Source organism: Asparagus officinalis, chromosome 8 (assembly GCF_001876935.1).
Source record: "Asparagus officinalis chromosome 8, Aspof.V1, whole genome shotgun sequence".
Lineage (NCBI taxonomy): Eukaryota > Viridiplantae > Streptophyta > Magnoliopsida > Asparagales > Asparagaceae > Asparagus > Asparagus officinalis.
In genome coordinates, this window is record NC_033801.1 from 130,281,891 (window position 1) to 130,297,624 (window position 15,734).

The following is a 15,734-nucleotide window of genomic DNA, read 5'->3' on the forward strand; positions in this document are numbered from 1 at the left end:
CGGGCCCGCCGCTAAAGATGCCGATAGCCGCACTGCGCGATGCTTGTCGTCCTTCGTCAGAGATCGCATCGAACATAGCCTACCACTCCCGCTACAGCCCTCATTTCTCCCCTCTCAAGTTCGACCCTGAGCAGGCTTTCTATGCCGCGGCGGAGAGCGTCCGCGATCGCCTTATCCAGGTGATCGGGTTCTTGATTATGTCTGTGCATTTCTTGATTTATTTATTTATTTTTGAAAACTTACACGATCTCTTTCTTGCTGATCGAAGAGCTGGAATGAGACGTTCCTCCACTTTCACAAAGCCGATCCCAAACAGACCTACTATCTGTCGATGGAGTACCTTCAAGGCCGAGCTCTCTCTAATGCCATCGGTAATTTAGGCATCCGAGATGCTTATGCTGATGCCTTGACGAAACTGGGTCATCAGCTCGAAAAAGTTGCAGAGCAGGTAACCAGATTTCTTTTCGCTGGATTACAAAAAAAAGAAAAAAGAAAAAAACATTCGATCGCTCGTTCTTGATTGCTGATCAAATTAATGATCATTAAGTTATGGATGTAACCACCCATTTTCAATATAATAATCATATATATATATATTTGCATGAGGCATGAGGGTGCATATCCAATGGCATTGATATTAGCTTTTAAAACCTTAGCGAGATTTTCTTTCAATCATGCAAACGTTAGGAGTGACTTTTTTGTAATTTGGCCTCTCTTTGTTGTAATTGATTTTTCGCCGTGATTGATTGCGATTCACCTTGTAATCCAGGAGAAAGATGCGGCGTTGGGAAATGGAGGGTTAGGAAGGCTCGCATCTTGCTTTCTAGATTCTATGGCGACGTTGAATTTGCCTGCTTGGGGCTACGGTTTACGGTACAGATATGGGCTTTTTAAGCAGAAGATATCTAAGGAGGGACAGGAAGAACTGGCTGAGGATTGGCTTGAGGTGAGGTATCATGTTTTAATGCAACAAGCTCTGCGAAGAATCATGTAGTAACATGTTTTGTTTGATCGTCCTCGTATTTAACAGAAGTTCAGTCCTTGGGAAGTTGTCAGGCATGATATTGTATTTCCCATAAGGTTCTTTGGCCATGTCGAGGTCTCTCCTACAGGATCGTAAGTGCCAGTTTTATCTTTGGTGTTTGACGCAGTTTCTTTGAGAAATTACAAGTTGCCTTAGTAATCAGTTCTTAACAGAAAGTTTAATGTATAAGGAAAATAGGTTGAATGGATTTTGATTGGTAAATACAGGGCATAATTTACGGAGAGAATGCCAATCGAACCATTATTTTGATGTGACAAAGACATTCTCATCAAATTACATCATGATCCTACATGAGAGTGTGGTACTTTGTGTTGACGTTTTTTTTGCATTAACTGTGGCAGCCGAAAATGGGTTGGGGGAGAGGTTATTCAGGCACTTGCATATGACGTACCGATTCCTGGATACAAAACGAAAAACACTATCAGTCTTCGTCTATGGGAAGCAAAAGCTAGTGCAGAAGATTTCAATCTGTTTCAGTTTAATGACGGGCAGTATGACTCTGCTGCTCAACTTCACTCCAAGGCTCAGCAGGTTTGCTATCTGTAACACTCTCTGTGTCACGTGCCTAGAATATGTTTAACCTGGTGCCATACGATCCTAAATCTTGTCATCTACTGTTATCCATGCCTAAATCTCTTATCTCTATCTTATAGAGGATTTTCTATGCAACATATATTACCTATCTGGCATTATATGTTCCTTGTTCTTATTGACTGTTCATAATAGCCTGTGAGTGAACTCGAAGAATAATGTTCAACTACCTTCTGGTTCTCTTGCAATGTATTCCTTTGGGCCTTTGCTTCTATCTGTTCCATGGAGGTGAATATAAGTAAGTTTACCTATCATGCTTCATTTATTCTAGACTTAGTCTGTTACTTAGCTTAGGACCTAGGAGAAATAAAAGGCTGCTCGTTGATTGAACAAGCTTAGACTACATAACAAATTACGTGTGTGTTGCTGCCTGCTGACTGGCCTTTAGGATTTAAAACGATTCTTATGCCCATTGTTTCCTTGGATGAGAATTTGGCTCTGTTTAAGGAGTTAATATCAGCCGCTGATCATAAAATATTGTCAAAATTTACTGGAATCTTGTGCTTCAACAGTTCACCGTATTTTGGTGGGAAATGGTTATGATGCTAACGTATAGTGGGGGAATTAGTATCTTATTTGCTTGCAAAACTTTGTTCTTGCTTTCTGACTTTGGAAATTGTATGTCGTAGATATGTGCAGTTTTATACCCTGGAGACGCTACTGAAGATGGGAAGATTCTAAGACTGAAACAACAGTTTTTTCTTTGCAGTGCATCACTGCAGGTATGACAACGTAAAACTAAGTTGAGTTGCTTTTTATGTCTTAATCTGTATATTTTGTATCTTTTATGTTCGCAGAGAAAGTAATCATACACCAATATATCAATAATATTCAAATGATAAATGTCCTTATTTCTGGCATTTTTGTGAGTCTCTAATCCATATCGGGTGGTATGAAGGCCTAAAAAGTTCCTGTCATAGTAGTCAATTTGGAAGTTGGACATTTCACTAATACTGGAAGCAACAATCAGAAGCAAACAATATTCTGATTTTGCCAGTTTGCAGATATTAGGTAGTGCCAGTAGATGAATGACTTTTGGCATCAAGGATAGAGCATACGGGATATTATTTGATTCTATAGTTCATTATGATTATTAATTTCAGTTAACCGTAATTGTAAACATCAAAAAAATTCATGCAAGTATTTTGGCTTGTCCTTGTGAATCCATCCCTACCATAAGAATGGATTCACTTTCTGTTGCTTCCACCAGCATACCCTGCCACAACTTTTGTCGTTGGCCTTCCCCTCATGATCTTTGACAACGTCTCACTGCATAAACTCATACAATGATGCAGGATATCATTTTCCGATTCAAGGAGAGAAGAGATGGCAAAGGAGCATGGCAGTGGTCAAATTTCCCAGACAAGGTTGCCGTTCAGTTGAATGATACTCATCCAACTCTTGCTATCCCAGAACTGATGAGACTACTCATGGATGACGAGGGGCTTGGTTGGGATGAAGCTTGGGATATAACATCAAGGTATTCGGTGGTTTGTATGATTGTTTGTCCTGATAGGACTTTTAAGCTGAAATAGTCTTTTGACTATACTCTTTTTTTTATTTAAAATGGACTTACTGACTAGAAACAAATTATGATATATTTTTTATAGGACAATTGCTTATACAAATCACACAGTTCTCCCAGAAGCACTAGAGAAATGGTCACAGTCTATAATGGCTAAACTGCTTCCTCGTCATTTGGAGATCATAAAAGAAATTGATAAGAGGGCATGTCGATTACCCTTTTGATTTCTCCTGCATGCAAAATAACCTATAGTTCCAGAATAACCAGTTTCTTAATTCCATAATTGTGCAGTTTATAGCTATGGTAATGTCTGGCTCAACTGGTATGGAGAGCAAGATTGCCACAATGAGGATACTTGATGACTCCAATCCCCAGAAGCCTGTTGTACGCATGGCTAATTTGTGTGTGGTGTCTTCACACAAGGTAAGGGGCTTTCCATGCTAGAGGATGGGGAAAACCTAAGTACTATTTGGTTTTTTAATTGATTCTCAGATTACTTTATCTAGTAAAGTCCACTTAACATCCACAGTGATGGCAGCAGTGCCTTCAAATGTCTGAAAAAATAATTGCATTTTAAAGTTGACTCATTTTTTCCTCATAGTTTTCCAAGTAGTCTGAACCACGTGCCTGAATCTTACAAGACTCAAATTGTGCACCCCTTAAGTACTGCAGGTAACATTACCTTGGGGTACCCTCCCAAACACCGGAAATCTAAGGGGTGAGGGCCACTTGATAGCCCTCATTGGGGGAGTAAGATAATTCCTTCCAGTAGGAAGAATCAGGTTACTCCTGTGCACTCCCTTCTCGCTTTAAAAATAAGTGGTACACCTCGTGTTATCTCTAGGGATGAGGGTATTGGTTTCTGACCATGTTTTCATCTCGAAAACCAGTTATCTTGTTAACCTACTTACACGACTGTTTTTTGTTTAGAGTTTATGTGTGAAATTCATATTTTAAATAAGCTCTTTTTGTTTATTTTAAATAAGCTCTTTTTTTGCCACCATTACTTTCTGTATATGAGCCATGTTCTCACCAACAACATAAAGCTATCTTCAATTAGTCAATTCATTATTTAATGATGTTTAAGTTATAAAATGATATTCCTCTTTGCTTTCCAGAGAGTGTAAAAGTGAGATGAAACTTGGTGAATGTTTCTGTAGGTAAATGGAGTTGCTCAGCTACACAGTGACATCTTAAAATCAGAGTTATTTGCGGATTATGTCTCCATATGGCCTACCAAATTTCAAAACAAAACTAATGGCATTACACCTCGAAGGTGGCTTCGCTTTTGCAACCCAGACTTGAGTGATATAATTAGCAAATGGCTGAAAACAGATGAATGGATTACTAACCTTGACATTCTTACCGGCCTTCGCCAAGTATGTGTTTATTTTTCTTATAAATCTTTATAATTCTTTGCATTTTTTGTGTAGTATGTTAATTTACTTTCTATCCAACAGTTTGCTGACAACGAGGAGTTGCATGCTGAGTGGGCCTCAGCCAAGATGGCCAGCAAATACCGCCTGGCACAGTATGTATTGCAAGTGACGGGTGTGACAATTGACCCCAATAGCCTCTTTGACATTCAAGTCAAGCGCATACACGAGTATAAGAGACAGTTGCTTAACATTTTGGGTGCAGTATATCGATACAAGAAACTGAAGGTGTGGATAGATTATAGAACCCAATTTATTAATTTAAATGGCTACAGAAATTTCCTGGTTTTTGAAACTTCGAGGTCTATATTCGCCATTTGCCTCTCACAACATCCATGTTAAGACCCCATCAAAATATCTGACAAAAAATATTCACGTCCATCCGCATTAAAATCCAGCATCAATAGGGTTAGAAAGGGAATAATTTATACATATATTTGACAATTTTTTCTAGTGATACACATGTATCTTTTTTGACACCATGTGCCGTCAAGTAAAATAATGTGTTTTTTTTCCCTTTATCTTTTTTAAAATAAATTAATTAAGTTACCAACTGATATAATTTATACAGATGCTATATGTATTTATCTAAGGAATCTCCTATCTGCTGAAAATTAATTTTGTAAACAATTTGATCCTTATGTGAGAAGAGAATATTGGAACGACTTTTGTAGGAAATGAGCATCGAAGAGAGAAAGAAAACAACACCACGGACAATTATGCTTGGAGGAAAAGCATTTGCAACATACACCAATGCTAAAAGAATAGTCAAGCTGGTGAATGATGTTGGTGCAGCCGTCAATAATGATCCTGATGTCAACAGCTATTTGAAGGTGTCGTAGTTTTCTCTGCCATGCAATTACAACATTTTTCTGCGTTTTGTGTGGTAACTGTTGACAAAATGGTAGCATTATCTCATAAACTTTAAAGTCTTTTTAAATAATGGATACATTTCAAGAAACCACCATAAGCTTTACTCGTGTTTCCAGAAAAGTATCATAAACTCTATTTGTTGCAGGAAACTACCTTGGATACTGCCATGAACCTTAAATTTCATAGTCTAAAGGTCATGACAGTTTTCTATGAAATGTTAAAATTGCTTAGTACTTTCTTAAAACTTGCTCTTTGATAACTTCTGGAATTTTGCTGCTTACCTTCGTTTGCCTTTTTAACTTTTGAGTGTCTTGCTGAACTTTGTAGGTTTGCTTCTGCTATCTGTGTCCTCAATCTTCAACCTTCATTATTTGGCTGAATAGTTGTGTTTCTCTATTGCTGCAGGTGGTCTTTGTACCAAACTACAATGTATCTGTTGCCGAAATGCTCATCCCTGGTAGTGAGCTGTCTCAACACATCAGCACTGCAGGCATGGAGGCTAGCGGAACTAGCAACATGAAATTTTCATTGAATGGTTGCCTCATAATTGGAACTCTAGACGGTGCAAATGTTGAAATCAGAGAAGAGATAGGGGAAGAAAATTTCTTCCTTTTTGGTGCCAAAGCAGATGAGGTTCCAAGACTGCGCAAGGAGAGAGAAGCAGGACTGGTAATGGCTTATTGATGTTAAGAGAACTAAACTCCTTAAGCTAGTATGCTAAGTCCCATTTACTAAACTATGAGTTTCCAAAACAGCATCGTTTCCTTTTTTTTAATGTTTTCAATCCCTTCCACTAACTACAGGCTGTTGATTATTAATATACGTTATTTGATACTGGTTTATATTATCTGACTCAAGATTTTAGAAATGGCATGTAGCTTCTGTTTACTTAAAATCTGATTCACCGGTAAAGTGTAATTATATAAGGCTAATTACATTTTTCGGTCTGTTCTCTACGTGTACAGTTTAAGACAGATCCGCGATTTGAAGAGGCCAAGCTATATATAAGAAGTGGCGTCTTTGGTAGCTACGATTACAATCCTCTCCTAGATTCATTGGAAGGAAATTCTGGTTATGGGCGAGGCGATTATTTCCTCGTTGGTCATGACTTCCCAAGCTATATGGATGCTCAGGCCAGAGTGGACGAAGCGTACAAGTAAGTGGCACCAGTGACCAGTTCATTTCTAATCCATCCTTTTATGTGCCTTCCCATACTTGTTATTTTGGAATATCAATTTTCTTGGAATGATTTTTGTCTATATCTTCATAAATCTACTTAGACTATAAACAGGTACAGGGGTTAAGAAGACTATGAAAAAAGCATCATAAATTCAATTGAGCAAAAGGTGGAAAATCAAAAAATAAAATTGAGAAATAGAACAATAATAACTGCATTTCTTCTATCTATTGTCTGTACTTCTCTGCATGTTTCAGTTCTATGCAAGTATCAAGTGCATTTTATGCTCATATTGTTGGCAACTACAAACCTAGTATAGTATCTTCACATTGCCATCATCCTCATTGTCCTTTTTTATCAATTTCGACCTAATGGTAATTAATTAGGCGTAAACTTCAAATTTTGCAATTTTCGTGGATCATAGCCAACGATTTTTGTGCATTGTATTTGTTTCAACCCAATGAGAACTAATTATGTATACTTCAAAATTCACGATTTTTGTAGACTACAACCTATGATTTTTGTTAGTTTTTATTCATTTTGACTCAATGACAAATAAGTATGCATACTCAAACTTCAAGATTTTTATTGGTTATAACCCACTATTTTTTTCCCAATTTTATTCTTCTTGACCCATTGGAAATTATCTAAGCATATTTGAAAATTATGATTTCATGGGCTATAACCCATGATTTTTATCGATTGTCATTTGTTAAACCCATTGACGATTAATCACGCATACAAAAAAATCACGATTTTCATTGGATATAACTCACAATTTTAGTCTATTTTCGTTTGTTTCAACCAAATGGCAATTAAATATTCTTTCATAAAAAATAATGGGCTAAGATCAACAATTTTTATCAATTTTTCTTTATTCGACACGAAGACAAATAAGTATGCGTACTTTGAAATTTATGAAATTAATTTTGCAAACTTCAATAGTCGCGATTATAATGGGTTGTAACTCACGATTTTTGTTTGTTATCATTCATTTGACCCAATGACAATTATTTATGACTATAAATTCACGATTTTGATGAGTTACAACCTATGAATATGACAATTTTTATTCGATTCGTCTCAATAGTGATTTTACGTACTTTAAAATTTGTAATTTTTATGGGCTGTAACCCCCAATTATTATCAATTTTTGTTCCTTGCCCTAATGACAAGAAAGTATGCGTACTTCGAAATTTGTCATTTTCAAAGGTTATTATTGTTCATGATTTTTATCAACTTTTGTTCGTTTTGACCTAATAGCAATCGATTGTTCAAACTTGAATAATCTTAATTTTCATGGGCTCATGATTTTTCTCCATTATCGTTCATTCGACCCAATGATAATTATGAGTACTTCAAAATTCACAATTTATTTTGACAAATTTTGTTTGCTTCGTCCCAATAGCAAGTAATTATGCATACTTCAAAGTTCACGATTTTCGTGAACACCAACGATTTTTATCAATTTTCATTCACTTCAATCCAATGTTAATTAATTATGCATATCTCAAACATTTGCGATGTTCATAGCCTATTAAAAACGATTTTAGAAAATCGTGATTTTCATGAGCAATAACCTATGCTTTTTTTCAATTTTTATTACTCGACCAAATGGCAAATAGGTATGCATATTTTGAAGTTTGTGATTTTTATGGACTATAGCTCATTATTTTTGTCTATTTTTGTTCATTTCGACCCCACAACAATGAATTGTGTGAATTTTCAATTGTCGCAAATTTAATTGGCTATAACCCATAATTTTAATCTATTATCATTCATTGGACCAAATTGCAATTAATTATCACTACTTCAAAATTAGAGATTTTTATGGGTTATTAACGTGTGGTTTTAGCAATTTTTGTTCTTTGCCATTTGTCCTAGTGGCAAGTAATTATACCTAAGCCAAAATTCGCGAATCTCATAACCTATAATCTACAATTTTTGAAAATTTTGTCATTTGATCCAATGTCAATTAATTATATGTATTTCAAAATTCAAAACTTTCATTGCTTATTACAGTCGATTTTTAAACATTGCAGTTTTCAGGGGCTATAACCTATGATTTTTGACAATTTTCGACTTAACGATAATTAATTATGCATAATTTAACATTTGCAATTTTTTCCCATTATTATCATTCATTCAACCAAATACGAATTTAGAATAACTACTTCAAAATTCATAATTGTCATAGGTTACAATCCACGATTTTCGCAATTTTTGTTTGTTTCTTCCAAATGACATAATTATGTGTGTTATAAAATTTGCAATTTTTATATGCTATAACCGTAATTTTTGTCATTTTTCGTTCGTTTCGAGTCGATGTCAATTAATTTTGCATACTTCAAAATTCAATATTTTCACGGGATATTACCAATTATTTTCAAAAATTACAAATTTTATGGGTTATAACCCACGATTTTCATCAATTTTGACCATTAATTATACATGAAAATTTATGATTTTCGTGAGTTACAACCCACAATTGGTCATTTTTCGTTAAGTTCAACCCAGTCTCAATGATGCGTACTTTAAGATTCAAGATCTTCATAGGCTATACCATCGCAATTTTTATGGGTTACAACCCATGGTTTGTCAATTTTTATTTTTTGCGACCCCATGACAATTAATTATACATATTTCAAAATTCAAGATTTTTCAAGAGCTTTTAGCATTCCCTAGAAATCAGCCTATCCGATAGCATCTAAGCTCAGTATCTTTCTAAAGATTGTTGATTTTCAACTTGCGAATGAGATTAACTTTCATTGCTTATTACAGTCGGTTTTTAAACATTGCAGTTTTCAGGGGCTATAACCTATGATTTTTGTCAGTTTTCGACTTAACGACAATTAATTATGCATAATTTAACATTTTCAATTTTTGTCCATTATTATCATTCATTCAACCAAATACGAATTTAGAATAACTACTTCAAAATTCATAATTTTCATAGGTTATACAATCCACGATTTTCGCAATTTTTGTTTGTTTCTTCCAAATGACATAATTGTGTGTTAAAATTTGCAATTTTCATCTGCTATAACCGCAATTTTTGTCATTTTTCGTTCGTTTCGAGCCGATGTCAATTAATTTTGCATACTTCAAAATTCAAGATTTTCACGGGATATTACCAATTATTTTTAAAAATTATAATTTTTATGGGTTATAACCCACCATTTTCATCAAATTTGACCATTAATTATACATACTTGAAAATTTGTGATTTTCATGAGTTACAACCCACAATTGGTCATTTTTCGTTCAGTTCAACCCAGTCTCAATGATGCGTACTTCAAGATTCAAGATCTTCATAGGCTATACCAACAATATTGAAATATCGTAATTTTTATGGATTACAACCCATGGTTTGTCAATTTTTATTCTTTCCGACCCCATGACAATTAATTATACATATTTCAAAAGTCAATATTTTTCAAGAGCTACTAGCATTCCCTAGAAATCAGCCTATCCGATAACATCTAAGCTCAGTATCTTTCTAAAGATTGTTGATTTTCAAGTGGCGAATGAGATTAACTTTAACCGCATGCTGTGGGTAAAGTCACCTTTGTCATTATGCGAAGAGCTTTCTTATGGTTTACCTCTGCGTTTTCAGGGACAGAAAACGATGGCTGAAGATGTCCATTTTAAGCACTGCAGGAAGTGGCAAGTTCAGCAGTGACAGAACAATTGCTCAGTATGCAAATGAAATATGGGGAATAAAGCCCTGTCCAGCTCCATAAGCTTTTTCAAGGAGCTCAGCTTCCAAATAACGCATATACTTATAAAAAGGCACAAGTGCTGTATAAACACATCACATATCCGTTCTATATGATGGACTGCATTCTTGAAATGTATGTGCTTTTGGTTCTTAAAGAGTTATACTTCCAGCAAAGCATGCACACAGATTTGAAGTCGTGGGTATCCTCAAGGTAAAACATCGTCGAGATAATCGTTGTGCAAATACAAGATGGCGGCCAAACTTTCTTGTTCATCTTAATCCTTCTTAGGTGTGGTACCCAGCTCACTCGTGCGTGCTCGACTCGCGAATAAAGCACGTGCGACTACACACGGTGCATAGCGGTCACCCACCTCCACCTATGCTTGTAAGAAATTAGAATCCTCAAACTCAGTAGTAAGTACAGGCCTCCAGCACTCCTGAAGCCTACCTTTCACTTGCTAGGAGGTCACTTCGCGCGCTGGCGAAAGAAGAAACCAAAAGAGTCCGGTCAGGCATAAAGCGACAGTGAACCAAATTGAGCAAATTGCAACTGGGGGAGCTCTTTTCGCCTCCAGAACCAGTTGAACTGCAAAGATAGCAAGCGCAACATCAACTACATCAACGGTGGAGCTCCCATTATACCACAGCTGAACCATCTGCAGCCACAGCTAACCATAACAGAAAATGCAGATAACATGATACAATGCAAGCAAAAGCTTGTTCCTCCTCAATATCGAATTACATAAGCACGCTAAGAAAGTTAAAAAAAAGCATCCAACATTAAACACGAAAATATGAGAAGTAACATTAAACTTGGCATATAGCAAAGCTTAACAAGTTCCTCCTCCATACCCAAGACAACTTATTAGAACAGACCTCATATCTATCAGATAAGATACCACACAGAGATCAACACAGCTCGCTGTCTATTACGCAGACCTCACAGGAGAACTTGAAACAGATCTTGAACCCATACTGCGGCTGTGAGAATAACTTTCCCTAGAATGTCTCCTCTTGCTACGGCGAGGTGATTCACTGCATGAGGAAGAAGGGCTCCTCCTTGATCTCTTGGATGAATAGCTTCGAGAGCCGCTCCTCTTTGATGATCCTCCCCTTGACCCAGGTGACAAACTCCTCGAATAGCTTCTCCTTGACCTACCCCTTACATCTGGTGAAACACTAGGTGAATAGCTCCTTTTTGATCTTCTTGGCCTTGGTGAAACACTTGGGGGGTTTCTCCTCAAGCTCCTCCTTGTTACTGGAGAGACACTTCGCAAAACTGAGCGCTCAGGGGAATAGGACCTAGAGTCACGAGAGTAGGATCGATGCCTCCTTTCATAGTATGGAGAGTATGATCGGGATCTGTGCCTTCTTTCGTAACATGGTGAGTATGATCGAGATCTATGCCTCCTGTAGTAAGGCGAGTATGACCGTGATCTATGCCTTCTTCCATAATATGGAGAGTATGATCGGGATCTGTGCCTCCTATAGTAAGGAGAGTATGATCGGGATCTATGCCTCGATCTATAGTAAGGAGAGTATGATCGGGATCTATGCCTCGATCTATAGTAAGGAGAGTATGACCTGTCCCTTTCAGAGTAGTAGTCGGGTGAACTATATCGACCCCTGTAGTAGGGAGAATAGCTCCGAGAACGGTGTCGACCTTTTACAGAAATATAAAGAACAATGAGCACATAGCAATAACTAAAAATGTTACTCCCTAGATATCAACCAACATCTGATAAAATGTTTGCGGGTGGCAGCAACAAGGAAATATTAAAACATTACACATTTAATGACAAAAGAGAATATAGAGCTTAGGATTACCAGTTCTTGCGCCCAGGTACCGGCCTGGAGTTGGAGTTCGTCCACACCGTCTTCTAGCCTAGAAAAAAGTTGAACTACGTCAGCTCTAAAAATGCAACTGTTAAGTACAAAAAATTTGAAGGCAGCACACACTATTAGCAGTAATATTAATCTCGGTGAACAAGAAACCAACTTAAATAAATGACAATTATTCAAAGAAATGTAGGGCATACAACCCTTTAGCTAGTCTGATTGAAGTGATGATATGTGATTGGTAAGGTTGAAGTAAGGCTTTTGAAATTTGATGAAGAGCTGCTACGCACAGCTACCCTGCTGTCAAAAACACTTCAGGCGAAGTCATACCTCAAACTCACTAGCAATAGTTACTATATTATAATACAAGAAAATGAACCGAGTTGGACATTAAGAACAGACGATCCAAAATCAGCTTATAAGGATAACAAACCAAATCAGATGGTTGATATACCTTTTCAACAGTAATGACTCGGCCTTCCAATATAGATCCATCTAGATATTTAATGCAACGATCTGCATCCTCCAGAGTGTCCATTGTCACAAATCCAAACCCACGGGATTCTCTTGTCCAAGGGTCCGCTACAAGGTGGACATCAGAAACCTGCAGATGAAGGGAAGCAGTACAGCTTCGCTCTAATTATCTCAAGTAGAACATGAATCATGTACGGCCCAAAGCACAGTACAGAAGATCTCAAACATTATGATGATACCAAAACATATGCAGATTTTAACTATTACTGAATAATGAAGAGGAAATCATACTGATTAACAAGTGCCTGAAATTTGATCCCTCCTGAGAAAAACAACAATTGAGAAATCTTATGCAAAATCAAATAGGACGCATAAAACAACATTGTCAAGCTGTCGCATTGCCTAACTAATGGCAACATCACTACCTGGAATAACAATTGTGGGGGAAAAAGAAGAAGCAGCAGCAGCAGCAAAAACATAATAAAAGTTTTGACTGAAAAATAGTTCTTGGGATTTAGTGGAGTGTAGTTGGAGTGAAATGAAATAAAAAAAAGAGAGGAGGAGAACTCGCTAAGATTGTTAGCTGGTCAGGGCATCAAGAAGTGAAAGAAAAAAATATCAAACCAAGCTAAAATTCATCCAAATAAGTCCGGGTGTATCCTCCCACGGTATATCCAATATTCTAAAACGTGAAGAATTGGAACATAACCAAATATTCTAAAACGTGAAGCAGTATCGAAAATTTAGCGGTGATTCAATGCACAACCTGCTATTTTTTTCAATGAATAACTACCATACCTTCCCTTCGCTTGCAAAATGCTTCTCAAGCTCACTCTTTGTTATCCTAGACGACAAGCCGGTTACATACAAGTTGTTTCCAGGATTCTCCACATCACTTGAATCTTGGCTCCTACACACATGTACCACATTTTGAAATTAGGCCAACAGGATAATCCTTCAAAACTATATTCATAATAATATTAATAATAAAATCCTTTTATAGGTGAAAAGGGACTGAAGATCAGTACCTTGAGCGGCCCCTAGACCTTGAAAAGGATCTGTTTCGTCTGTACGGCGAGCACGAAGGAGATCTGTATCTGTAATTTGAATAGACCGAATACAGAGCATCACATAAACAAACGTGACGATCCAATGTCTCGAACAATAGATTAAGTATCCCAAAATAAAATAAAAAATATAAAACTAAAAGAAAATCTCACCTTGATGACCTTCTCGAGTATGACATCTGAAACAATATCATAAAAGAGACTAGTTAAATTAATTTGAAAAGGACATAGAGGTTTCTACATCCTACAAATAAAGAGATAGAAGTATAGGGGTGGAAATGGACCAAATAATTAACAAATGGTTCCATAATTGTTAGCACAACTATTCGACCATATTCGATTCGGTAGTTTATTTATCACAAAACAAATATTTTTTAGTATTCGAGTTTACTAACGAATAGAATTTAACCAGATGTATATTCGATTCGTTTGTCTATTAAATATTCGTTTAAAATTAATCACAACTTATTATTTGTATTATTGCACATATGATGTCATATTTTTAATTCACTTACCATTTCTACTTAACTTTTATACACTGATTTTAGGACTTAAATAATTTTAGATCTATTTTCTAATTAAAATTTTGATTTAAATATATATAAATCATATATTAAAAATAAATAATTTTTATTTATGAATTTTAATATTATTTGAAAATCAAATTTTTTAGCGGAATCAATATACTTTGATATTCAACAAGTATTCGTGAATATTCATGAATATTTATCAAATACCAAGTATTTGAGTTCGAATTCGAAAAACTAGATATATGAATATTAGAGTCCACATTCGAATTGGATAATTCTAAACAAATACAAATACGAACAACTTAATATTCGATTCGATTCGATCGTTTACCACCCCTATAGAAGTATCGACCAATTCAATAGCAATTAAAATTAACAAATAACGATGTTATCAAATCAATAGCGATTCATATCCACAGATTGGTTAATTTGATGATCTATTTATCACCAACCAAATTAGAAGACTTCAAATTGCAAATTGTTTTATGACAGAGGTAGCGATATCGAAATAAAGTAGGATTACCAATATCTCTAATTAATTTATGAACGAGAATAATAATAATATTTAAAGCGAAATCTTACGGTTTCGATTGCGGAGGCCCGATCCCTTGCTTGATTGCCCTCGGCTATCTTGCTCCTCTCTCCCCTTCCTTCGCTGGTGGAATTGCGACGGGAAATCGGGGGGGAAATATTTATAGGGTCAGAAAAAGGAAGCTTCTGGAGAAGCGGACTCGAGACCCGGTTGCAATGCGGTTAATTTTTCAGGTGCAGGGGCCACGCAATGCTCGGCACGTGGCGCGTACATACTGACGGGTTTTTTTATATTTGCCCCCAGATTCTTTCCATTTTCGAATTAGTTCCCGAATCTTTTTTATATTTTGAGTTCACAGCTCAAATCTCTTAAATATTTTCACATTAGTCCTTCTAGTTAGCAGCAGATTGCAAGATGTCGAAACTCCTTCCAAAACATTATTTTACCTGTCACATTATCAATGGATTTGATAATTATAAAATCGTGATTATCCTCCCTTACTTATCATAAATATACGAGGAATAAGAAGAAGTTTTTGAAGGAATTCCTAAAATCTTCTCGGTGGCAATAGAATTATATTTTTCATGCATGTGGAAAGATAGGCGTAATGATTGGGTTAGATAATTTTTCAGAATATCGTTAAAATAGAAGCTTATGCAGATATGATGTTTTGACGGAAAAGGAGGCGGAAGTAGGAGAAATTTAAAAGAAATATGAAGAGCAATTAGTGCAAATTAGGAGGGCACATTAGCTATTCATTTCTCTTTATCTCTATTGGAACTTTTAGAAAAATCGATATGTATTTTTTTTTTAATTAAGGAATGTGATGTTATAAAATCTGGATTGAAACCAATTCGGTTAATTTATACAAATACACGATATAAATATTTAATTTAATTTTAAACTCAAAATATTATTCAAAAT

At 36.0% G+C, this 15,734-nt stretch overlaps 2 protein-coding genes across 7 annotated transcripts; one reads left to right on the top strand and one right to left on the bottom strand.

Moving 5' to 3' along the window:
* Positions 18-10,641, top strand: LOC109821959 (alpha-glucan phosphorylase, H isozyme). The gene is made up of 15 exons (XM_020388114.1): positions 18-179; positions 269-448; positions 770-946; positions 1,031-1,116; positions 1,387-1,576; positions 2,266-2,358; positions 2,932-3,116; positions 3,247-3,364; positions 3,453-3,584; positions 4,322-4,540; positions 4,622-4,825; positions 5,272-5,430; positions 5,876-6,139; positions 6,436-6,626; positions 10,264-10,641. The coding sequence occupies exons 1-15, from the start codon at positions 18-20 to the stop codon at positions 10,388-10,390; spliced, it is 2,487 nt and encodes an 828-aa protein (XP_020243703.1). The 3' UTR covers positions 10,391-10,641.
* Positions 11,038-14,992, bottom strand: LOC109819835 (serine/arginine-rich splicing factor SR45a-like). Of its 6 annotated transcripts, none has more exons than XR_002241645.1 (8): positions 14,861-14,992; positions 13,902-13,927; positions 13,710-13,778; positions 13,480-13,591; positions 12,662-12,811; positions 12,411-12,504; positions 12,196-12,253; positions 11,949-12,031 (listed from the first exon to the last, which is right to left on the bottom strand). XR_002241645.1 is itself a non-coding variant. In XM_020385766.1 (7 exons), exons 2-7 carry the CDS (start codon positions 13,925-13,927, stop codon positions 11,298-11,300), a joined length of 1,149 nt encoding a protein of 382 aa, XP_020241355.1. In that variant the 5' UTR covers positions 14,861-14,992; the 3' UTR covers positions 11,038-11,297. The 6 variants fall into 6 exon arrangements, 1 of the variants encoding a protein (XP_020241355.1); XR_002241643.1 differs by having other exon boundaries at positions 12,411-12,507; XM_020385766.1 differs by lacking the exon at positions 12,411-12,504 and having other exon boundaries at positions 11,038-12,031.

Coding starts and splice junctions, on each gene's coding strand:
- LOC109821959 (XM_020388114.1), top strand. CDS start 18: ATGCCGATAGCCGCACTGCGCGATGCTTGTCGTCCTTCGTCAGAGATC. Junction 449..769: donor TCGAAAAAGTTGCAGAGCAG/GTAACCAGATTT, acceptor CTTGTAATCCAG/GAGAAAGATGCGGCGTTGGG. Junction 6,140..6,435: donor AGGAGAGAGAAGCAGGACTG/GTAATGGCTTAT, acceptor CTACGTGTACAG/TTTAAGACAGATCCGCGATT.
- LOC109819835 (XM_020385766.1), bottom strand. CDS start 13,927: ATGTCATACTCGAGAAGGTCATCAAG. Junction 13,592..13,709: donor AGGTCTAGGGGCCGCTCAAG/GTACTGATCTTC, acceptor ACATGTGTGTAG/GAGCCAAGATTCAAGTGATG. Junction 12,032..12,195: donor GTACCTGGGCGCAAGAACTG/GTAATCCTAAGC, acceptor TTTCTGTAAAAG/GTCGACACCGTTCTCGGAGC.